The sequence below is a fragment of the Triturus cristatus genome, chromosome 5_2 (assembly GCF_964204655.1).
Source record: "Triturus cristatus chromosome 5_2, aTriCri1.1, whole genome shotgun sequence".
NCBI lineage: Eukaryota > Metazoa > Chordata > Amphibia > Caudata > Salamandridae > Triturus > Triturus cristatus.
Genome location: NC_140588.1, coordinates 926,285,237 through 926,309,604, shown reverse-complemented (window position 1 = coordinate 926,309,604; position 24,368 = coordinate 926,285,237). Strand labels below are relative to the sequence as shown.

General features: G+C 44.2%; 1 protein-coding gene across 2 annotated transcripts in view; it reads left to right on the top strand.

The window, feature by feature from the left end:
• The first annotated feature begins 8,450 nt into the window (after positions 1-8,450).
• The window catches only part of THOC2 (THO complex subunit 2), a 1,568,999-nt gene continuing 1,553,081 nt past the window's right edge, over positions 8,451-24,368 (top strand). For both annotated transcript variants that reach the window (XM_085608126.1, XM_085608125.1), the window contains exon 1: positions 8,451-8,731. In XM_085608126.1, coding sequence (XP_085464252.1) covers positions 8,667-8,731 — 65 coding nt within the window. In that variant the 5' untranslated portion in view covers positions 8,451-8,666. The remainder of the gene's footprint in view (positions 8,732-24,368) is intronic.

Genomic DNA, 24,368 nt, shown 5'->3' with positions numbered 1-24,368 from the left:
CACACTGACGGGGAGAACCCCACTGTGGCTTGGTGAGCAACTGCGAGAGGTGTCTGTTCTAACAGGGTTCAAGGGATGGAAGTTAATTGGCATTGAGTACTTGGGTGACATCTGGAAAGGGGATTCCCCCCGCTCCTTTGAGTACCTCCAAAGGAAATACAACCTACACCAGTTGCAATGATGTCATCATATACGACTCCTACATGTCCTTCGGTCACACATACCAAGAGATACGTCCATTCCGGAGTACTCCCCAAAGGAAGATAGGTTGATATTGGATCCTATTATTGAGAAACCCACGTCCACTATCTATCGTAAATGAATAAACAACATACCCGACCCCCTGACCAACTCTTAGGACAGCCTGGGCCATGGACCTTGGAGATATCGACAATGAGGATTGGCAGGATGCGATACAGAGTCCTAGAGAAATCGCGATCCACTCAAGGTTCAGGCTGATACAGCTAAAAATCCTTCACCGTACCTACTATCCTCGCACGCACCTTTTTGCATGGGGCAAGAGTAACTTTGCATTATGTCTAAGGGGCTGTCAGCGAGAGGGCACTTTCTTTCATATACTGTGGGAGTGTCCGGAGATCATCCCCTTCTGGACGAGGGTCACAGACATCATGTCGAGGGTGGTGGGGAGGACGGTTCCATTACTGATGATCAAAGGAGACACTGACTGGTCCAGGTATGTGGAAATATGGCTAGCTCTGGCAGTGGGAATGGCGAAACGAAATATTGCTCGGGGGCACAGATACCCTCGCATTGGGAGGAATGGGAGCGGGACCTCGACTGGTGCCAGAGGGCAGAAGAAACTGCATACAAAAGCAGGGGGTGTAACAAGAAATAGAAGAAAGTATGGGGGCCCTGGCTGAAGTACAGAGAGTCTGTGGCGGACACGGAAAGGTGAGAGAGATGATGATGGTTAATTGTCCTCGCTGTTCCTCATGGATTATTTTTGTGGTCAACTTTTGTGATATCTCCAAATGTGCTTTATTATATTATTTTGTACTGAATGGTCTCATGAGCATTGTTAATAAAAAGATTTATAAAAAATAAAAATAAAAAAATCCACATACAGTAAATGCAAAGTGATAATTAACATGTCCACGAGTGACGTAAAGCCCTTAGGGTCCAAATCCATTTTGGGTAGACCCCGTCACCATTTTGGACAATGTAGGTCGCCATCTTTCTCAATTTAGGCAGAATCATTGTCATGTCTGCCATTTGACGCAGATTTCGTCTGACTCTATTTTTCAAAGACCTGTGAAAATGTCAGGTCATTCAACTGACATAGATATAACACCTGATGCGACATCAGTCTAGGTCAACTGTCTACTTGTCACCATGTCAAGGTCAAATAAAAATAAGTACAGACAGATAGCTCAAATAATGTAGTCTGAATTGATGTCCTCTTATGTCAAAAATTCCAATCTCTAAGTTTTAGTATATAAGGACTGCCATTTGACCACTTGTTAGGAGAGATCCGTTGCCCAGATTATCACAAAAAGATTCTGCTAACTGCTGGCACACTTTGGAGATGCTACATTTGCTCAGTGCTGATAAAGCTGAGTCCTGGAGAAGGGCTGCTACCGCAACATGAGTTTGCCCTTTGCAAGGAACACTGCCTCCAAATGATATCAACAGCCTTTGCAGTCAACCGGGTATGCGGTGCATCTCTTCTCCCTAAGAAACTCTAGACTGCAAGTTGCTCTGTTTTCATGCTCTCTCTCAGTTTAACACACAGAAGTAGGTTTTAGGTTTGTTAGGTTTTAGATGACATTTTGAACATGTTAGAAATTTTTATTTTATTCTAGTTGCTTACAACATGCCTTCTTGCTCTTTTAACAATATTCTATGAAGTTGTTTTGGACGTACTGAGAATCAGGTTATTCCTGTTGTAATAAATGTTTTTATTTTAAAAGTCTCTATTCTTCTTTGTGCAGTGTGTGTGTGTGATATTAAAAACAACAAAATAGGTTTGTTTCTGTTACCACGGTGTCCCTGATCCCTTTATTGGGAATGTTAGTAACTCAAAAGTAATAACTCTATTTCAATAATGTATCGTATAGGGTTCTGCTGGGCTACAATAACCTAGTTTTCACATTCAGCGCTGGTGCACTGAACTCAGTTCACATGTCACCTGTAGGTGGGAAAGCAAACGTAGTAGAACCTCGCCAAAGTCATAGCTTACGCAACAAAAGTAGCAATCAAGAGGCTTTGTATATGACTCTATTACTGTTTATCTGGCTCCCAGGATTTTAATTGGTCGATAGACTCTGCTGTTCATGGCACATGTAGTTTTTCTCTGTGTTTTATGGGTACTGTGTTCCTTGATGTACTGCACCCTAATTTTGCATAACTTGCATAATTTGCTGTAGTGTAAATTAAGTGAAATTACAAGAAAATGGCACAAAGTTAAGCTGAATTGCACAAGAAGCATAACCCAGCATTTAGTAATATTTCCTTAATGCAAAATGGATCCATGGATGCATTTTGCACAAAGAAAATAGTGCTAAATGCAACAGAACACGACTAAAAGAAGCCGCTTACGCTTGATACAGTAATTGTTCCTGTTCTCCTACGGTAGGATTTGTGTGTCAAATTACTCATAATTACTCAAACCGGGCGTAACTGTTTAATTTGCAGTAAGTTTGCATCAAAAGAATAACGTGAAATTGCCAAAATCACTACAGCGTATTTTTGCCTAGGCCTAACGCTTACATGGCTGCTATTACGGTAAAGCAGAGAAGAGAATGCATAATATGAAGCCTTAGTTCCTGCCATAAAATCCCTGTGGAACTCCACAAGAAACTTGAACTAACAGCGGTCTGAAGGATAAATGTGGGAAGAATGACCTAGATATAAGGCTGGCACTTGGCCGGTTTTATACCGACATGGACTGAGGGTATAAACATTAGGAAAATCACCTAAAGCCTGTTTTATTTCCTCTTATCAGTGCATACTTTAAACAGCAAATGTAAGAAGAAAAACACTTTGAAATTACTTCTACACCTGCATTCATGACCCCCTGACTGATAATCAAACAATGACCGAAAGGCCATGCTAACAATGAAAACATTTTATATATATAAAACAATTTTTAGCTAGTGCTTCAAGATTTTTCAATTCTATCAAGGACACAGAAGCAAGGCTTATGCTTTTCTTTCTTTACTGAAAAAACACAGCAGCCAATCAACATTAAACAAAAATTTTAAACTACATTTCCCATGAGTCTCATGGTACTCGACCATACTGCTCCACCAATCATAGTCCATCAACTCCTACAAAGCCTCTGTGAGTTCTGTCCTTTGGCTTTCTTTGCATATAAAAAACAGCTTCAACTTTGCATGAATGACCTGTCTCTAACATGGATATCAGGAATCAACAGCGATCCCTGACCAACGAACGATCACGGACTTGGCATCCAGAAAGTCTTAACTTCATCACCAATTCTTGAGCCTTAGCGGGCCATGCTCCAACATCAGCTACGCTTGTTTGTTATACGTGCCTGTCAAGAAAGAAAAACAGTCTTAAAACCATATCTCCTATAAGAGAGAGTTCAAACCAAAGGGAGGGTTAAAAGTCAGAACAATATCAGATTGATAATGATCATGGTAGACAACACCAAGAATAATCATCATAATATACATTATTAATATGTCCTCAGTGGGATAATCCTCACCTCCATATCCTTAATAGAACTGAAAAATTGCTTGACGCTCCAGCTAGAATTATTTGTATTCTTTGTCAGGACCGGAAGCTTCGGATTATGCTAGTTCAAAGCTGGGCAGCCACCAACGAAGCTACATCTACAACTGGTTTATGATTAAAAACCTTAAAAGTGTAATCAGAGGACCAATGCGCTGCTGCCATAATGTCCTCTAATCTAGACCCCGTTGAAAAAAACTTAGCACCTACAGCCAAATGCACTCCAAAGGTGGACACATTGATTCCCGCTGCAGCCAACAACCACATAGCTGCCAAGGTTTCAGATTGCTATTTGACATTTTCATAATTTCAGTGTAATTATGAGTGACATTCAACGACTATGAGTGACAATGCCTCGCAAGCAACATCAAGCAATGAAGACGAGGGAAACATATAATTATCAGAAATGACACCCATTTGAGCAATGAGAAACTCTTAGGAAGATCTTAAAACACACCTGAAAAGCACCAAAAATGGAAGGGAACTAACCTAGTGGCCTTGTAATCTGATCGGTCAGTGGCCAAGGACACTCCGCATCGGGCAAGGCTCAGGAGAGTGAGGCTGAGGTGCACATAGGTTACAGCCAGCCAGGGTGATCATTGCTGCTCTCAAGCCTTCTAATATTGGTCGAAAGCTTAATCAACAGTGGAGTCCCCAAGACAGGAGATAATTCAATTTAGTTGTATGACTTTGGCCTTTGAAGAAGAGCACTCCGCTTGTTGTCAGCTGTACATATATTATTATATCCCGGGCCATCTTGTTTGTTTGTTTGTTGACATCCCCCAATGACCACCTTCGCTACGGATTCCCTCACTACCACCCTTTAACAGTGCCCCTCAAGTCTCCATAACCACTCTCTTGCTGAGATGCATTTAATTAGGTTTATATCGCCACTCATACCGGGGCAGGGTGTCAGAGCACTCTGCATCACACATACAATACACAGAGACAATCAATCAAAATGTGTAAATCAGTGTATAGGAATGTTACATAGGAGAGAGGACTACAAGGGGTAAGACTCACATGAAATACATACTGATAGACAGTGTAGTTTAAGAGTGCTTGCTCTAGAGAAGCACAAACTCAGAATTTAAAACGTAACACCGTGGTTAGGGGCTTCTCTTTAATAATAAGAACTGATTTTCTTTTACCAAAATGAACCCTTTTTGCAACATTCTAATAATGAAAGACTGGGGGGGATCATAGCACTCTAATCTGTACTCTGCAGTTTGCATTCAGCTCTTTTATGACAGTTAATAGCTCACTGGGATTTTACCTTATAAACTCATGCAAGTAATAAAGGATGTCTCGAACAAAGCACAGGCCTATTTACATTATACGCCCTCCCTGATCTTCATTCAACACATACTTTGCAGCAGGCATATTAACTCTCTGCTCTACTTAATAATCAGTCATAACTTCTACTAGACAAAATTCTGATCTATATCGTGACATTTTTATTGTTGGATGAAAATTTCTGGTGGAAAGGAAGACAGCAACAGATGCTTGTAAAACTAAAATACTTGCACACAAAGTGAACACTACTTGTAGTCATTAATAACGTATTGGCTCCTAATTGATTGTAATCGGCTTTCATTGACAAAGGGCTGCCATCCACAGTTAACTTATTAGAGATTGAGCCGCGTAAACAATCAGAGTAAAAGTCTCATGAATAAATAGATATTTAGATATGGCTCTGAAGGCGCTCATAGGGAATCTTCCTCAGGCTAACAGACCGGAAAAGGGGAACACAGTGCCCCGAGGAAAAAGCCTAGACTGGAAAATATAAAGCTTTACCGGGGCAGGAGCTGAAAGAAACTGCCTGTGCAGTCAGGATACGTGCGTTTCTACACAGAAAATGTTCTCTCCAACCGAGGGCCGAATTTGGAACAAAGCCAATAGATTAAGGGCTTTCGTTAGCCACTAGTCATCATTCAACCCAGTATCTGAGAATAACATGTGCATTTCATTTAACACAGTGCCGTGGCACACCATGACTTTCAATTTTCAGTTCAGCCAGCTGTAAAAAAAAAAAATTATAACACAACAGCTTTGCAAATTAAGATGCATCTAATTAAAAATAATCTTAACACCAGCAGTGCCTTGTGTCTGTAAAGTCACAACGGATGCTGCCAAACCACCTGCAGAGTTGGCAGCTCCATCCGCTCCTTCCTCTCCGGCAGAACGCAGCGGGTCAGACTCCCCTCTTTCCTCTCAGACCCTACACCTACCACTTGCCGAGTCCCCCAGGGGTCCTCCCTCAGCCCTACGCTCACCCCCATCGTCAGAACCTACGGACTCAACGTTGTGTCATATGCAGATGACACCCAATTCATCCGCTCCCTATCCAACGAACCCAACACCGCCATACACAACTTTCGAGAAGGCATGGAAGCCGTCGCCAAATGGATGAAAAACAGCTGCCTACAACTAAACACCAACAAAATGGAAGTACTCATCATGGGCCCAAACCCCGACGCCTGGAACGACACCTGGTGGACCCCTGCCCTCGGAAGCCCGCCCGACCCCATGGATCACGCACGCAACCTGGGAATCATCCTAGACTCAGAGGTCAAAATGGACCGCCAGATCAACTCCGTCTCTTCCTCCTGTTTCCACACCCTCTGCCGCCTACGTAAGACCTTCAAATGGATCCCCCTCGAACACAGAAAGACCGTCACTCACGCCCTGGTCACCAGCAGGCTCGACTACGGCAACGCACTCTATGAACAAAAACTGAACTCGCAAGCTACAGAACATCCAAAAAGCCGCCGCAAGACTGGTCCTCAACCTGCCAAGAAACTGCTACATCTCCCAGCAAATGCACACACTCCACTGGCTCCCCATTGAAGCTAGAGTCACCTTCAAGATGCTAACCCACGCTCACAAGGCCCTCCACGACACCGGACCAGCATACCTGAACAGCTGACTCAAATTCCACGCACCTCAAAGGACCCTACGATCAGCCCAGCTCTCCTACGCCGTGGTCCCCCACACCAGAAAGACCAGATTGGGAGGCCGCTCCTTCTTCCGCGCGGCCAGAGCCTGGAACGATCTTCCGCTCCACCGCAGACAGATAACATCGCTCCCTATATTCGCAAATAAACTCAAAACCTGGCTCCTCGACAGACCCCCTCCTTGATGGACTGGAACATGCGACGTCCCCCAGCGCCTTGAGACCCTTACGGATGAGCAGTCGCGCTTAACAAACACCTGATTGATTGATAGTACCACGTGTAAGTCTGCAGGTACAGCATCAACTCCTGCCCCGCAGCAACAGAACGCCCGGGCATGAGTTGACTAATGAACTCAAGGGCCGGTGATCTCCTGCTGGGCCCAGGTGCACCGTGATCTGCGCTGCCACGATTGCCGCCACTGCCAGCCCAGCAGTCAACTTAATAACAAAACTGCACAGAGTACGCACGCTCCTGCCCTTTTTAGGAGTAGCCATTGGCCCCTCCTGTGACGTCAATTAACAGTTATTCCACGGCGCGCGCAGCTAGAGCTTCCTAAGTCAGCAACCTAATTAAAGAGGACGTGACGTTGACTAAGTCAGCAACCTAATTAAAGAGGACGTGACGTCGACGCAAACACCTTAGAAATAGCAAACGGCGCTGCAACAGCATTGTTAACTGAGTGATAAGCCTCTGTATATTACAAATATGGTGTTACATATTGTATGATACAGAGTCGAATTACAGTTCACCAGGCTCACAGCAGGTTGACAACAGAAGCTGAAAATGCGTGACAATGCATTTTAATGCGTGATGCGGATCACCACATTAAAATGCGTTAGTCTAACGCCTGATGCGTGATACTTGGCAGGACTGCAACCACATAACCCAACGTGCCAGCGTTGCAGAAGATACTGGAGAAAAGGCTTTTGAAAGGAGATAAGCAATTGACCCCCTAAGTCTCTGCGAAATTTGTGGGTACAGTCCTCTTAAGCCCTAAGGAATCATTGATATACTAGGCCATGATGTGTGTAGTGCACCTATTGTAATAGCTCCAAAAGAGAGGAGCCCAAATTATGTGAGAAGACAGCAAGGGGGCGGGGGCAAACAGGTGAAAGTATATGGCAGTAACCACTGGCTATGCCAGCTAAGTCAAAGTGGGGGAGGCACCTTAAATTCTCTAGGGCAGAGCCCTGCAACGCTTATGCAGCCCCATCTGACGTAGCTTGGGAACGGAATGGCAGTCCCAAAAAGCCGATTGGAATTTGGTCACTCCGGCGATGACGATCGGCAGTCAAATCGTGTTAGCGCTTTTTTTAAATTGCAGTTTTATATAGCGCGATCCCGTCCCGAAGGTATCCGGACGCTTTACATGAACAATAATTGCATTACAGACAGACACATTAATTTTTATACACTCGGGAGATTAAGTGATTTGCCCCGAATCGCAGGATAATGGCCCACAGCCAGACTCGAACCTGGTTCCCCAGCTTCAATGTTGGTTGGGCGCTCTAACCGTTAAACCACCTCCTCTGGTTGGGCGCTCTAACTGTTAAGCCACATCCTCTGCTGAATGTTATAACGTGAACATGTGTTATTTACAACATGTGGCTGGTATTTTTCTCTGGGTAAAAGACGTCATCTCCACGTAACCATGGATATGAGGGTCAAGTAGTAAAGAATTTAGATTAATGACTTTAATAAGCCTTGCACATTGCAAACAAAAAAAAACGCAGCTCCAATTTTAGAATTACGCAGTCAACCGCCTTAGGAAGCTACGGATAAAAGAGCAGAATCGTCAAACACACACTGAGCCTCTCTAGTCTTTTTGAGTGAGCGTTTCATACCCGACATGCGCAATGCGCACTAGAGACGGAAACCTACCTGTCCCGGCAGTCTTCGCGTGGCACATTTTCCCCTCTGACCCTAAGTGACGTGCAACCAAACATCCGGGCTCTCTGCATAGGCCGGAGCGAGGGCTAGAGAGAGGGGAAGATGGCGGTGGTGGCGCTTCCTGCCGATTGGATTAAGAACTGGGAGAAATCTGGCAAAACTGATTTGTAAGTACATAAATTTCAAGCAGTGGACAGTGGACTGAATGTAGCAGCGAACTGCGACGGGGTAGGGGAGAGTGCTTTTCTTCAATCCTCAGTCGGCAACGGTAGCTCGGCGTCAGTTACACGGAATGTTTGTACACTTGCACTCGCTCATTATAGTGTACATGTGCCACCAGAGTAGCTTTACCTGCAACCCCGGAAACTTCACTTATCTCTTTTTTATGTAGAGGCCATATATGTGGCTAACTCTGAGGTAAATGTTTGCTGACTGTTTCCTTTTAAGTTTTGTTTACAAAAAAAATAACTAACATGATCTATGGCATTTCAAGCTAGCCCCAAATGCACTTGAATAAGAAATTAAAAGTAGCTGCTTTGAGAACATCTGTGAACGATATGCTTGCCCTATCCCAGGTATTTCCCCCCGAAAGGCTATCTGTCCTACATCATCCTCTCATCTCGTAGGTTCTCACGCATTGCCCTCCCTTTCAACCCAGTAGCCAGCCTTTTTAGCCCCAGAGTCCCACGCGACGACGTCTTGTCTATAAAGTTGCCATGTTTTACCTTTCACCTCTGAGGTTCCTAAAAGTTGATTTTATTAGATGTTTCATCATTTCACCACCTTCGACTGGCTTTTACCATCACTGTCCTTTTCAGAGTCACTCATGCTCCTGTCTATTATCATTCCTAGAGCAACTCTTTTGACCCCAACCCACTTTTCACTTCCACAGTTCCTATAGTACACCATCTTTTCCCAGGTACAATATTGCTTCTTTTCTCTGTTAAATCTCACTAATCCGGTCTCGTAAGAGTTATTTTTTACCAGTTAAAATCCCATTCACAGAGCGAACACGTGTTAGCCTTATCCCCTCAGTAGGGTCTAGTTACTTTCTTCCCACACTGAATCCTATGGGATTCTCTACTTTTCCCTATAGAAATCTTCCCAACCCACAGGCTCCACTCCAGGGAGTTTTCGTGTGAAGTACTTCCTTTTATGCATTTATTGTATTTGCGTATATGAAGCATGATCCAGTGGGCAGCAAAGTGCTACACATAAACCAATGTATGTTGCTCCATGAGGTTAGATGCATGCATGTTGCTCCATGATGTTAGATGCATGCAGGTACCTTTAAAAAGGGAACTCAGTGTATTAGATGCACAACATAAAAGTGGGGTAAAGTGGAATAGATAAAAGGTTCTGTCCCGATTGGTAGAAACATTGTGATGCGGTGGGGTTGGAGATCCTTCCTGAAATGCACCATCTAAGTAGCGAGTCTAAGGTACAAGGGGTTGTAGTTCCTGAGTCTTGGTCAATATGCATGCAAAGTCTACTTGATTAACTTCGAGTCCTTTGGATTTAGAGTGGTCAGGGGGCATCCTAGTAGTGCCACCCACCCTGTTTAGAGACAAGATTGTCGTGTTCACTCACATAGAGTGCCTTATAGATCATAATGCAAACTAAGTGGATTCTGCTGGGGAGCTAATGCCATTCTTTCGAGGTATTGGAGATGTGACTGGCTTTTGTTGATTACCAGAGCGTCTGATTGTGTCTGACTTTGAATAGTGTCAGTCAGGCTGTGGCTGACCATTAAGTGTTATGACGTTTTAGTTATTAACATATAGTATATTGCTGAAGACCAGTTTTTTCTATAATATGGTATACCTAGAATGGTATTTGAGCCAGCACCTTGCTCTTGATCACATGTCGTTCTTGTCCTGTCCCTGCTCCTTATTCCCTGGCTTTCTTCTTGTTTTTCTCACTTTAGAGCATTGATGCTTTCCATTTTTTTCTGATAGGACTAATTGTATCCTTCCGTTGCTAATATGAGTGACCTATATTTTGACTTGCGGTTACCCACATTATGGTGTACATCATGTTCCTTGCCCATATATTTTAGCATGGTCCTGGCATCTGTGGACTGCCACTGATTCGGCCTCTCTTTTGCCATTTTGTTGCTGCTTCCTCAACATCTCCCATCCACCCTATTTTTTATTTATTTTTTGGTCTCGCCTGACCCAGCGCATGCGCTGGTCTGGCTAGACTTTTAGTAAGGGCTTCAAAAAATGCTACCATGGCCGGCCTACAGCTTGCGTGCATGTGCGCGGGCGCGTGCTTACGAACAGAGGCGCCATATGGCTTTCCTCTCTCGTCATGGGTCATCAGCTTTCAAGATACGAGAGCTTTCTTTCACATCCCTTAAGTCGATAGCTTCTTTGTCATTTGCGTTACTAAGCAATACTGGGCGGAGCCAACTGTTAAATTAAATGAATCAGGTTATTCGTGTTTACAAGCATCTCCCGAGAAACGCGCAAAACTTTCAAACGACTCAGTGGTTTGAAAGTTTCACCGCGTTTCTCAGGAGATGCTTGTAATCAGCTTTCAATATAGGAGAGCTTTCTTTCACATTCCTGAAGTCGATGGCTTCCTTTTCATTTGCCTATATATTGTGGAGAAGTGTAGCTCACTGGTTAGAGGAGGCATACCCTGAAGCAGAGATCAGACCCGGGACCTGGGTTCGATTCCCGACGCGGCAGGGTCCAGAACCCAATTGTCCACGGACTCGATAATTCTCGCTTCGGTGCCCACTCTAAGCACGAGTTCACACTATGCAGCTCTGGGCAACAAGCCTGCTTAATCTCCACAATGGCCCCCCGCGGCGGGATGCCTGGCTTTCACCTTGGGGATGCCCAGTACGGGTTATCTTACAGGGAAAAACCAGGACGGGTTCCCAATGCAAGCGCCAAGATGCCCGTAGGGTGATAGCTGCGCTCTATAAGTACCTCAATCAATCAATCCCTACCTCTCTTCTACCCCTCTACCTCTACTCTTCCTCTCTTCTACCCCGCGCTCTCGCAGACAGGACGCTCTCTCACTGACTCCCTCTCTCTCACTGACTGACTGAATGACTCCCTCTCTCTCACTGACTGACTGAATGACTCCCTCTCTCTCACTGACTCAGCGACACCACAGCATCACTCGGGGGCCCAACACCACAGCATCACTCAACACCACAATCGGTATCACTCAGCACCGCCTTTGCAATAGTACACCACCACATCATCATCACTCAGCAAGACCTAAGTATCATTCAGCATCGTCTCAGCACCAGTCACTACCACTACCACCTCAACATCACTCAAAACCACCTCCGCCTGCTCTCGAAATCTGCCATCTGTTGATTCTCCCCTAGCGTTTGCCCGCTGCTAGTGTTATAATACAGGTACTAGTTCACAACCTTCAACCTCCCAATTGTTTATACCCCCTCAAAAAAAACTTTACCAAGCATTGCAAGAACAAAAGAAAAATTAGAATTTTTTATTGTACATACACTTTTTAATATGGTCGTTCTGTTGGACATAATGCCTTCTTGGTCATATATAAGGTAACAAAAATGCTTCTGGCACTTTTTTATTACAACTTTTCAGCATGCTGCACAGCAGCCACACTTCTTTAAAGCACAGCTTAAACACATTGGCAAAGTCAATAGCTCTGCCTAAACACTTATAAGGCCCCAAAGGTGAGACCTATTGGCCATGCCAATGCTTGTCTTCACTGTATTTTGGCCCGAACCTGGCAGCTGGAAACTATCAAACTGCTTACTTTCAGGCCATTTGTGGCCCTGCTACCTGTGTTTTATTTTTTACATTTGTTTTGAAGGCCGAGCATCTGTACACTGTTCAGAATTCAATAAATCAATCCGGGGTTGGTAGAGCGCGCTACTCACCCGTGAGGGTCTCTAGTGCCGTTGAGGAGGTGTGGGCACGGAGGAGCAGGGAGTGGCTCCGGATCAGTCGAAGAGCCAGGTTTTGAGGTCCTTCCTGAACGTGTGCAGGGTCAGGGAGCGTCTGATGTTCACAGGGAGCTCGTTCCAGGTCTTGGCTGCGATGTAGGAGAAGGCTCTCCCACCGGTTCTGTTTCTGCGGATGCGGGGGACCTCTGCCAGCGCGAGGTCGGTGGAAGGAGGTTCCTCTTGGGTACGTGGAAGGATACTCTCTCGTTGAGGTATTTGGGTCCGATGTTGTTGAGGGATTTGTAGGCATGGGTGAGGAGTTTGAAGGTGACCTTCTTCTTGACGGGGAGCCAGTGGAGACCTCGTAGGTGTTGGGTCATGTGCTCGTGATGTGGTTTCCCGAGGACGAGTCTGGCTGCGGTGTTCTGGATGGTCTGGAGTTTGTGTAGAAGGGTCCTCTTGATTCTAGCGTAGAGGGCATTGTCGTCTTCCAGTCTGCTGGTTATGATTGCGTGGGTGATGGTTCTTCTGCAGTCGGGGGGAGGGGGGATCTATTTGAAGGTCTTGCGGAGGATGCGAAGGCAGTTGAAACTAGTGGAAGCGACTGCTTTGATCTGGCGGTTCATGGAGAGGGTGGAGTGAAGGATGATGCCAAGGTTCTGAGCGTGGTCTGTGGGGGTGGGTGGGTTGCGGAGGGCCACCAGGTGTTGTCCCAGGCGGAGGTGCAGGGTCCGAGGATGAAGACCTCGGTCTTGTCTGAGTTGAGGTCAAGCAGCTGTCTTTCATTCAGGCTGCCACGTTCTTCATTCCTTCCTGGAAGCAGAGTCTGGTGTCTTTGGGATTCTTCGTGAGTGAGAGGATGAGCTGGGTGTCGTCGGCATAGGATACAATACTAAACCAATGCTGTCAGACGATGGCGGCGAGGGGGGCCATGTAGATGTTGTAGAGCCTGGGGTACTCCGCAGTTGATTTCCGTGTGTTCGGAGAGGAAGGGAGGGAGTCGAATCCTCTGGGTTCTGCCAGAGAGGAAGGATTGGATCCAGTCGAGGGCGGCTCCTTGTACCCCGTGTCGTGGAGTCTGGCTGCGAGCGTAAGATGTGAGACGGTGTCGAAGGCTGTGGAGAGGTCTAGAAGGATGAGGGCCGCAGTGTGTCCCTGGTCTAGTAGCATGCGGATGTCGTCAGTGGCGGCGAGGAGGGCGGTCTTGGTGCTGTGGTTGCTGCGAAAACCTGACTGGGAGGTGTCAAGGATGGAGTTCTCTTCGATGAAGGCGTTCACAAGTCTCTCGGTGACTTTTGCCGCGAAGGGTAGGAGAGAGATGAGTTGAATCGCTATTCCCACAATTGTGCAATATCTTTGTGGATCCTTTTCTAAATGTATTGATCTGACATTGACCGCAACCATTTCGGTATAGTGAATTAAGTTAAAAAAAAAAAAAATCGAATCTGAGTTGGTGTGCACACTCAGGGTAGTCATGTTGGGAAAGGCCCCTCAGGACAGCAGAGACTTTATTGGGTGCTGGAAAAACTCTTTTAGTAGTCTAATGCAAGTCATAGAATATTTGGAGGAGGTGTAGTTTTCACCAAAATAGTCTTGGAGGCTTATTTACTATTATAATTGTAGTCCTCAAATTTGATTAAGGTTATGCAATCCACAGTTATTTAGAACATTGGTTGAAATGTTGTAATGTACTAAGTGCTACCATGAGGGTGCAGCTGAAGGCAAGAAACTAAGGATACCACACTAACCTCCTTTCAGTCATTGGCATCAAACTATTAATTACGTTTTGGATCAGCCCAGAGGAGTATTACTTTCTCACCTTGTGCTTTTGCCAATTAGGTCCCATTGTTTTCTTCTAACAGAGTGCTTGCATTAAACTATGCGAGAGGTTATTTTATAATAATATATAGCCTCTGTCAGCTCTTCGATGCTTGTTCCCACTGCTCTATTTTCCCCACTTTAAAAAAAATCTTTTTGTTAAACAAATGCTTAGCAACACAGAAATGTTTGCATAATGAAACTGTTAAACATAAATCTTGAGAGATCCTGTCTCTTCAAGCCCACACTACAATAATTTCAGGTATAAAAGTAGTGTAGTTATTTCCAGCATCTGAGTCATTACCTAGCACGGTTAGTCCCTCTGGTTCCCAACCCACCCACCTTATCTGTCCAAATAGAGTCCTCAAAAGACCCGGTATTCCACCCATTGGCCCCAGACCTTATCGCAATTCCATGGGGAGCCATGACTCTGGTACACCACTTTTTCAGCTGCACTGCACCAATCGAGATCCACCTTCCATTCAGTTTCCCCCATTTTTATCGGCACATAAGGTCTCTCTCGCCCTGTCTCTTCCCCGTATGTGTTGTTCCGTCTCCCACCTGCCACCCCTTCTCCATTCTCTGGGTCCCTTTGTGAACTTCTCATTCCCAGGCCTGCACCACCCTCCCTCTTTATAGTGTGTCTTGCTGTTTGCTCTGCCCACATACCATCTCGTTCGGCCCTCTCACTCCTCCACCTTTTCCCTTTGTGTCCCCCTCGCCTGTACTTCCGCTCGTAGTGGCTTCTTCTTGTTGCTGTGAGGGTGTTTTTTATATTTACTTGCCTAGAAAAGAAAACCTAACAATATTAAAGGTTCCATTGCCTTTAGTTCAGTCCTCTTTTTGTTTCTATGTCAAATAACGGTCTGATGGCAAGGGAGCCTTCATTTACATTTTTCTCCTTATTAACGGAGGGTGATATTGAAGGCTTTCTTGCCATCCAACCTTAATTCAACAAAGGAATACACCAAAACTTTATTCTAGACAAAGGTGCTTTAAATACTAAACTCCTTTCTTTTCTTACATGTGTTTGCTTCTAGTGTGCTTACTCTGCACGCGTTAGGTTGGTAAATAGCCATCCAATGTAGTGAAAAAACAATTCTTACCCATTCCTGCATTTCTTTTTTTTGTTTACGAATTTTTTATTAAGTTTTCAGAAAGAAACAGAACACAAAAATACATAATACAATCAATCAGGATTTCAAATTTATACCAACATAGTATAAAAAATCAAGTAATAGGAGCAAAAGTTCAAACGGTGAAAAAAGAAAGAAGAAAAGAGGAAAAGGGAAGGAGGAAAGAAATGAAGAGCGAAATTAAGGAATAGAAAAGAATAGAAATGTCCTAAGACGGAGTATGCAACCAGATAGAAGAAGAAAGATCAAAGTTAGAGAAAATGAGCGCATGAAGAAAGATAAGAAGTAAATGGTAACCAGAGCAGATCAGATTTGATTTTTTGTGAGAGGAGACAGAGGCAATTCGATGTTCATCACATATGAAATTCCACCACGTTAATAACGAAATTTTCGAACTATCCTTCCATGAAGATAAAATAACTTTAAATGCCAAAGTATTAAAAAGATCAAACAATAAAGAAATAGGAGTGGAATCATCCAATTCAGGTGATGAGGAACCAAGCAAAACATTATGAAATGATAAACTCAAATTACAATTAAAGATGCTCATGCATTTTGCCCAAACCAACTTCCAAAACTTCATAACATTGGAACAATCATAAAGAAGATGTCTCAAAGTGCCAGTATAGTTAGAACAAGACCAGCATAGTGGAGACGAGGTGGGGGAAAACTTGGATATACAAACAGGAGTAATAACAGCTCTATTGTAAATGAAGTACAGGGATTGAGTAATACGAGCAGCAGCAGAGACTTTAAATAACTTAGACCATAGTTTGTCCCATACATCGATAGTAAATGAAAGGGATAAATCTAATTCCCAAGCAAGTTCATTGGGTGATTTAGGTCTCTCGGTTGAATGCGATAACAACAATTTATAGACAAGGGCAGCTTTAGGTATATGTAGAGAGAATATACTATATAGGGGTGTGGGAGGCGTAAGGGAAGGTATTGATATAGGTACGTCAAAGGAAGATAATTGTGATTGTAAAGCGGCTGAAATTAAAAGATATTCAGCACGGTATGTGTTAGGTAACTGAAATCGCGTTTGCAAATCAAGGAAGGGAATAATAGAGTGCTGAAGGATTAATTGGTGTACGAAAATAATACCCTTCTCCTTCCACTGTTTGTAATAGAATGATTTGCCCTTGTATCGAAGAAATTTATTATACCATATCGTGGAAGAAAGAAAACACTGAAATGGAGTTAAACCTTTAGTAAACTTATTGTATAGTAAATTTTGGGAATATTTTATAATCGGGTTGTTAGAAATAAAAGTGCAATTGGACATGTAAATCACATTTTGAAAAGAAAAATCCTTTAGAGAGGATCGTTCAAGAGCAATCCATCTCGGGATAGGAGTATTTGCAAAATCAAAGGATAAAGCAAAGGATTGTTTGATGAGAGAGGCTGAGTGGTAGGCCTTAAAATCAGGAAAACGTACTCCACCTTCGGATTTCGGGCGTTGAAGTTTTGTAAGGGCAATACGTGGATGTTTCTTATTCCATAAAAATTTTATACAAATAGAATTGACTTGCGAAAAATACCTAAGAGGAATGCGAATGGGCAACATAGACAATATATAGAGGACATGAGGGACGATCATCATTTTTATAGTATCTAACCTGCCCCACCAAGAAAGAAACAACGGGGACCAGGAAAGTAACAGCGACTGAATTTTAGTAATTAATGCTGCAAATGTAAATTTTATTGCGTCATGTAAGGACGCAGAGAACCAAATACCAAGGTTTTTAATTTTTGTTGGGCACCAGGTGAAATCGGTATCATGAAACATATAATGAGAGCATAACGAGTTCAGGGGTAGAACTTCTGTTTTAGAGAGGTTTAGCTTATAACCAGAAATGCTGGAGTATAGTCGAACCTCATCCATGAAGGGAGGAAGGGATGTGAGAGGATTGGACATGTAGATCAATATATCATCAGCATAAGCTGATAATTTAATTTCTACCGAGTTATGTGTAAATCCAGAAACGTGAGCATTAACCCGAACACGCTCAAGGAAGGGTTCAAGACCAAGAACAAATAACAAGGGGGAGAGGGGGCAGCCTTGACGAGTCCCACCAGATGAAGGAAAGGACTTAGAGAAGTGGTTATTTACAAAAATACTAGCCCGGGGACAGGAGTATAATAATTTAATATAAGAAATAAAAGTTGAACCAAAACCAAACCACTCAAGGGTTCTAAACATAAATTGCCAATTAATACGGTCAAAGGCCTTTTCGGCATCTAAAGATAACGCTGCAAGAGGAGATTTAAATTTCTGTGCATGCGAAATAATATTCGCAAACATTCGAGCATTATCTGCTGCTAATCTACCCTTAATAAAACCAACCTGATCAGTCTTAACCAATAGTGGGAGAAGACTCTCAAGACGGGTAGCAAGAATCTTTGCGAATATCTTAGTCATAATTAATCAATGAAATAGGGCGGTAATTTTTACAAATTGAATGATCCTTATCAGGTTTAGGGATAATGATTATTAAGGCATCCATAAAGGATCCAGAAGCCTTAGCCTCATTAATAAAGGAATTAAACAGTATCAGAAGTTGAGGGACACAAATTGATGCAAAGGCGGAATAAAATTCGACCGAAAAGCCATCCGGTCCTGGAGCCTTTGATTTTTTTAGGGAATTAATGGCAGCATTAATTTCTTGAGCGGTAATATCACCCTCCAAGGCTTCGAATTCAGATGGCAAAGATGGGGGAGAAGGAAGGCCCGAAAAAAGATATAAAAATTTTGATTGGAGGGGTTTGTATCATCAGAGTAAAGGGCCTCATAATAGTTATTAAAGATATTAGCAATATCATCGTCTGAGGACACTAGGCGTTTAGTGGATTCATTTCAAATAGGGCCAATATTTTTACGTTCAGATTTGATTTTTAAATAAGTAGCTAACATCTTACCAGCTTTATTTTGGCCACTATGGTATTTGGATTTAATTTTGAGGAGAATATTACATGCTTCCACTGTCGCAAGTTTATTAAGCTCAGACTTGGCCTTAATGAGGTCACGAAGTACCAAAGGCGATTTAGAGGTGAAGTAGTTATGCTCTAGTATCTTAAGCTGCTGTAGCAAAGCTAAGTATTTATTGCGAGCAATTTTCTTTTTCTTGGAGACATAAGAAATAGTAAATGCCCGAAATGAAGCCTTAAAAGCATCCCAATTATTGGAAACAGAGGTTGCTAGGGGGTCATTAAACATAAAGAATTCTTTAGCAAAGGAATTAGCTTCTTTTATGAAAGTAGAATCCGATAATAAAACATTATTACATTTCCAACGACAAAACTTTTGGGAGGTTAATGACCGATCTAAAACAGAAAAGACTGGTGCATGATCTGAAATAAAAATTGACCCAATCTCCGCAGATTGAAGAGATGGGAGCATGGATTTACTGACCAGAATATAATCAATCCTAGAACGTGTGTGGTGAACATTGGAAAAAAACGTAAATTCAAGAGAATCTGGGTTACATGTCTTCCAAACATCAAATAGAGGACGAGAGGCAATGGCCGATTGAAAGGCTTTATGGGATCTGTCAGGATGAAACTTAGATTGAGATTGTCTATCTGAAAATGGGTCTAACCATTGGTTAAAATCACCAGCAATAACAATATTGGGGCAATTAATGGAGGAGAGTAGGACCTTGATGTCATGCCAGAATTTGGGGTCAGGCTTGACCGGGCCATAAATATTCAATAAAATAAAATCCTTGCCTTGTATAACCGTCCTGGCCATTACCCATCGTCCCTCATCATCATTTTGCGTAGAAACAATTTGCACAGATAAAGATTTATGAAACAGTATAGCAACACCCCCTTTTTTACTGGAAGCAGGGGAATACACAACTTGACCTACCCATTGTCGTTTTAGCTTAAGTGATTCCGCTTCATTACAATGTGTTTCTTGAATGAAAGATACCTGAGAATTTAACTTAGATAAATGGGAAAGTTCCTTTTGACGGGGTTGCCCAGACCACGAACATTCCAAGTAACAAAATTACACATAGTGAGGGATCGGAGGGGAACAATACGGAATGAGATGATACACTTCAGGGAGACATCTAAAAAAAAAAAAGACACCAAAATGGATCAAAATAAGATTGGGAACAAAAATATACAATAGGATAGTACACAGTTCCAAAAAACATACGCAATAAACAAAACATTGTCAACATAATAATAGGACATACTGATGGAAAGAGTAGAAAGGCAAAGAAAAAAGTAGGGGATAGAAAAAGAATAAGAAGATAGATCAAGGAAAGATATCCAGATCTAAAGAAAACAACGATAAAGACAGATGCATGGGGCATAAAGCACCAACAAGAGACGGAGCGACAGAGAAAAAGACAAGAATATAACATCAAGAAACAGCCGCATTAAAAGGTAGAACAAAGGGACACAAAGGCATTAAGTAGAAGATGAAGAGCCAGATGCAGAACGTGAAGACAGGTTTTGAAGAAAAGACTTCAGTTTAAGAGGGTCATCAAAAGATCGAGTGGAGCCATCATGAGTGATTTTACACAGACTAGGATGAAGAATGCCATATTGAATATTCAATTCTCATGAGAGGACGAAGTGCCAGAAATTCCTTCCTTCTCGCATTGGTCGCATTAGATACGTCTTGTGAAATAAAGATGTTATGACCGGACCAAGTGAGATGACGCTTCAATCTGGCAGCTGAGAGAACACGCATTAGGTCCGTGAATTCCAAAAACAGCATGATGATGCCTCTAGGCTTAGAAGCATTAGGTTGAAAACGACCAAGTCTGTGTGCACGTTGAATATTCAAAACGGGCTCCGGGGAAATAGTTCAGTCAGAAATTTCCTCAGGAAGAGAAGTAAATCAGGACCTTCCAAATTTTCTGGCAAGCCATAAAGGCGTAGGTTGTTACGCCGATTACGATTTTCAAGGTCCGCGGTGTGAAGCTTAAGACGTTGGATGTCTTGTTCCAAACTTGGAATTTTAGTAGAGATATCCTGCATATCACTAATAAGTTGCTCCATATCAAACACCTTAGCTTCCATAGAAATCCACCTGTCCTCAATTAATTGTAGCTTCTCATTAGTAGTGGCCATAAAAGATTTAAGACCCCTCACCTCATCTAAAATAGTATCCAGGACAGGATGTTGAGAGGAAAGAATGGGAGATAGAGGGTCATTTTTGGCTCTTTTGGGCTTGGTACCCGTAGAAACTGCTCTGGCCGAAGTAGAAGCCTCACTGGCCATCATGAGACGATAAGGCGGACGAGAGGTGATCTTCAACAAAGACTTCTGCCTGCCCATCCGTCAGAAAGATACACCAAGAAGAAGACGTCCCCTTCCGCCAGCACTCCAGAGGCAAATTAACACTTATGGGCAAACCAGTCTCGCAATTAAGCCAGATAAATCACCAGGAAGCTAGGAAATGTGACAGCGAGGAGATGAGTACAACTGACAGCGCCATCCAAGGCAATTAAAAAATGAAGACTGGGAATAATATGCTGCGTGTGTGGCCTGCGGTACTTGAGAGAGGAGCATAGAATTTGTCCATGGCAGAACATGGTAGCAAACTGATAAAGAGTTCATGAGGCAGTGTGGCCAAAAAATAAAGTAAATAGAGTGCAGAGGAAAAAAAAAAGATGAAAAAACGTTGCCGCGCGCTTAAGTTTATAAAGCGCCGGATTACCTCACGTTGTACAGCAACTCTGCGAAGTGCCATCTCAAAATGGCGGCCGCTACACTCCCAGCGCTGAGGAGATAATACCGCCACACCCACCGGGTCCGCGAAAGGAGAATACAGGGTCGGAACGGGCGAAATCACCGCACCGACCCTTCATCGCCCACACGCCAGCTGCAAAAGGTGTCCATATGCGGAAAGAGAGGCTGAAAATAGAAAAAGACCTCCGCGGTCGAGCGGAGCTCAGAAGTCCGCCGCCATCTTCTCACGGCGCGAGACCACGCTCCCCCATTCCTGCATCTCTAACCACAACAAACTATAAGCATTCCAGAATTTCCCTTTATTTGATGACGTCTGCTTGGGTTTTGCGATCTATTTTGGCATTGTTCAATGGATGGCAACTTTAAATCCAGACCTATTGACTTTACCAGTGTTTGTCTTAATCTGCTGTTTAAGGGATAGATTCATGAGAAAACCTAGTGACCTAAGGGCGGATGAGGTCAAGGAAGAAGGAATCTAAGTTCATATTGTTGAGTACCTCTGGATTTGCTGGGTGTTTTAGTGTTACTCTCTTTATGGCAGCAGCCTCTCAGTTTTTGTTGGTTTCAATTTCAGATGCTCTGAAGACATACAGGTTTAAAAAAGACCCAGGTCTTCTCTTAATTTTGGGATGTAGTCGGACCGATGACCTGTTAATGGATGATTGGGTGCCGTCAACCTATTGGTGCAAAGCAATGTCTTGTTAGATGCCCCATTGGCTCCATGTGTAAACTGAGCATCATTGGATTGAGAATAGATCTCTGTGGAATGTGACCAGAGACTTCTTGAGAGCTATAATTAAGGCTTCCAGTTTTCAATTTTGTACTGATTTTGACTGGTAACTACAGGTAGAACCTTGTAATTCTCGGTTTGTACTCTTAAATGTGGATAAAAAAGAAAAAGTAAGGGGTGTGGTTTATTTTTTTTGTAGCTTTTGTTTTTCTCCCTCTTACTTTCAATGCGTCTGATTCATAACTGGGCAGATTAACACATTGCATAGTTAATAAAAAAGAGGTTTCCTTGTGAAGTTTTAATTGCTGCAGATGTGTACATTTGTACAACACTGCTCATATTTTGTCATGAGTTTATTGGTGCAGAGTAATTGCATTGAAAACCTTCAAAAATTCACTTGAGAGTGTACATTACTCATGTAAGTAAATGCAGACTTAGAGTAGTTGCTAAGCAAACACAAGGAGATGATGGACGGAGTGCTGAAACTTTTCAGACACTCGCCCCCGGTCACAGATGTGGGTTGAATCCAACATCGTTCCTTGGCTCACTTCGCCACCCCAGTTCAGACCCAGCCATATGCAAATCAGTCTTGACCCTCTTCCACTTGGGAACAGTCCAGCCCGAACTGCCAATCCAGTTCTTCCCTTTACCGGAAACGAGCATCATGGAACCGGTTTCTGGATACCATCCCTCATCAGTTAGGCTAGCTTGAATCCAGTGGCAAAGTGAGCAGGGAATGTCCAGACGTGGGTCATTTGCTCACTTTGCTACTGTCAGATCTCTTGGAGGGCAAGGTAGGTCGGGCACTCAGAGCTCTGCGAGCTTCCATAGACTTTTGGAAGATGTTACCATTGTTGGTGGTGGGCCGTGTTGCGCTCCTAAAGATGGTGGCCCTGCGGCGCCTATGGTATTTCTTAGGAACACTCCCTATGTGGGTTCCGCAAGCAATGTTTTGTAGCTAGACTCCCTAATTGTTTTTTTTTTTTTTTTGAAACCGTTTATTACAATCTCAAATATATACAGGTATGGGCCTACAACCTTCCGGCCGGCCGCTAGAGTGACAGAAATAAATGACATATATACAATAAGGCACTTGGCGTTACAGAGACGCTAAAGCAGGAGGTATCAACAACGTGGGCCACATGACTCTGAGCCCACAATACGGTTTCGTTTTATACAACACAACAACATAAAACCACACCCGCAAGGCAACCCGAGAGCGAAAGTGACAACATATGCTCCTCAAATGGGGGACCCCAACCATACACTAAAATCGAAGGAGGGGAAGGGGAATAGGTCCGGGACTGGGAAAACACTGTGCCCGGGATTGAGGGAGGGGGTCATCTAGGGGGACGGAGCTGGTGAAGCGGGAGGCAACAATGGCGGCTCGCAAATACCCCCGCGGTAGGCGTTCCAGGGGCCCCACACCTTCAGCCACGCCCCAGGCTTACCCCGCGCCACATACACCACCTTCTCTCGGAACATGCACCAATCCATGTGTTCTTTCCAGGCCGACACTGCCGGGGGCCTCTGGGATCCCCACAGTTGAGCGATGTCACGTTTAGCAATCATATAACCTAGCGTCACCCATCGCGTCTGCGGAACCGAGTAGTCGGTCGGTTCCCACACATTCAGCAGGCATCTCCTCGCTTCAGGCACCAGCACGACATGCGTAACCGCTCGCAGGACCTCATGCACACCACGCCAGAATCGCTCCACCCTCGGACATTCCCACAGAATATGTAAAAAAGTCGCCAATGCACCGCACCCACGCTTACACAGTCCATCCTCGGCATAGCCCATACGCAGAAGCCCTGGCCCCGTCATGTACACCCGGTGAAGTATCTTAAGCTGGACGAAGCGAAGGCGAGCCGGGATGGCCACCTCCTTCGGGGAGGCCACCGCGGAAATCCAGTCCTCGTCGTCCAGCTCCAACCCATCAGCAACCCAAGCCTCGCGGAGCCCAGTCAGTAAGCCCGAGCGGTCATTAATCAACTTCTTGTAGATGAGGGAGATCGTGCTGTCCGGAACGTGGCCATCTAGCACTCTATCCTCCAGTGGGGAGGACTCCGGGATGGCGGCCACGTCTGGGAAGACAGAACCCAGTGCGTGACGGACCTGCAGGTATCGAAAGTATTCACTGCCCTGCAGCTGAAACTCCGCCTGCAGTGTCTCGAATGTTTTGAATCCTCCCCTCGTCCAGAGGTCCCCCACTGTACTAATGCCTATCGTGTCCCACCTATCGAAGCCCTTCGAGGTCCATAGGGAGCCCAGCCTCTCAGACGCATACAACGGTGACGCCCGGGTCAAACGGTCCTTCCATCCCATAGCTGCATTGGCCGCGTGCCATACTCGCACCATGACACGCGTGGGTCCCGTCAGGCGAGAATCGGGCACGCTAGTGTAGAGCGCTCGATTGTAATCGCCACCGGGCAGGAGCATCTTGTCCATTTCAAATGCCGGGTTTAAGGCGGGCCCGTAAAGGCCGTGATTAATTGCAGCTAATTGGGAGG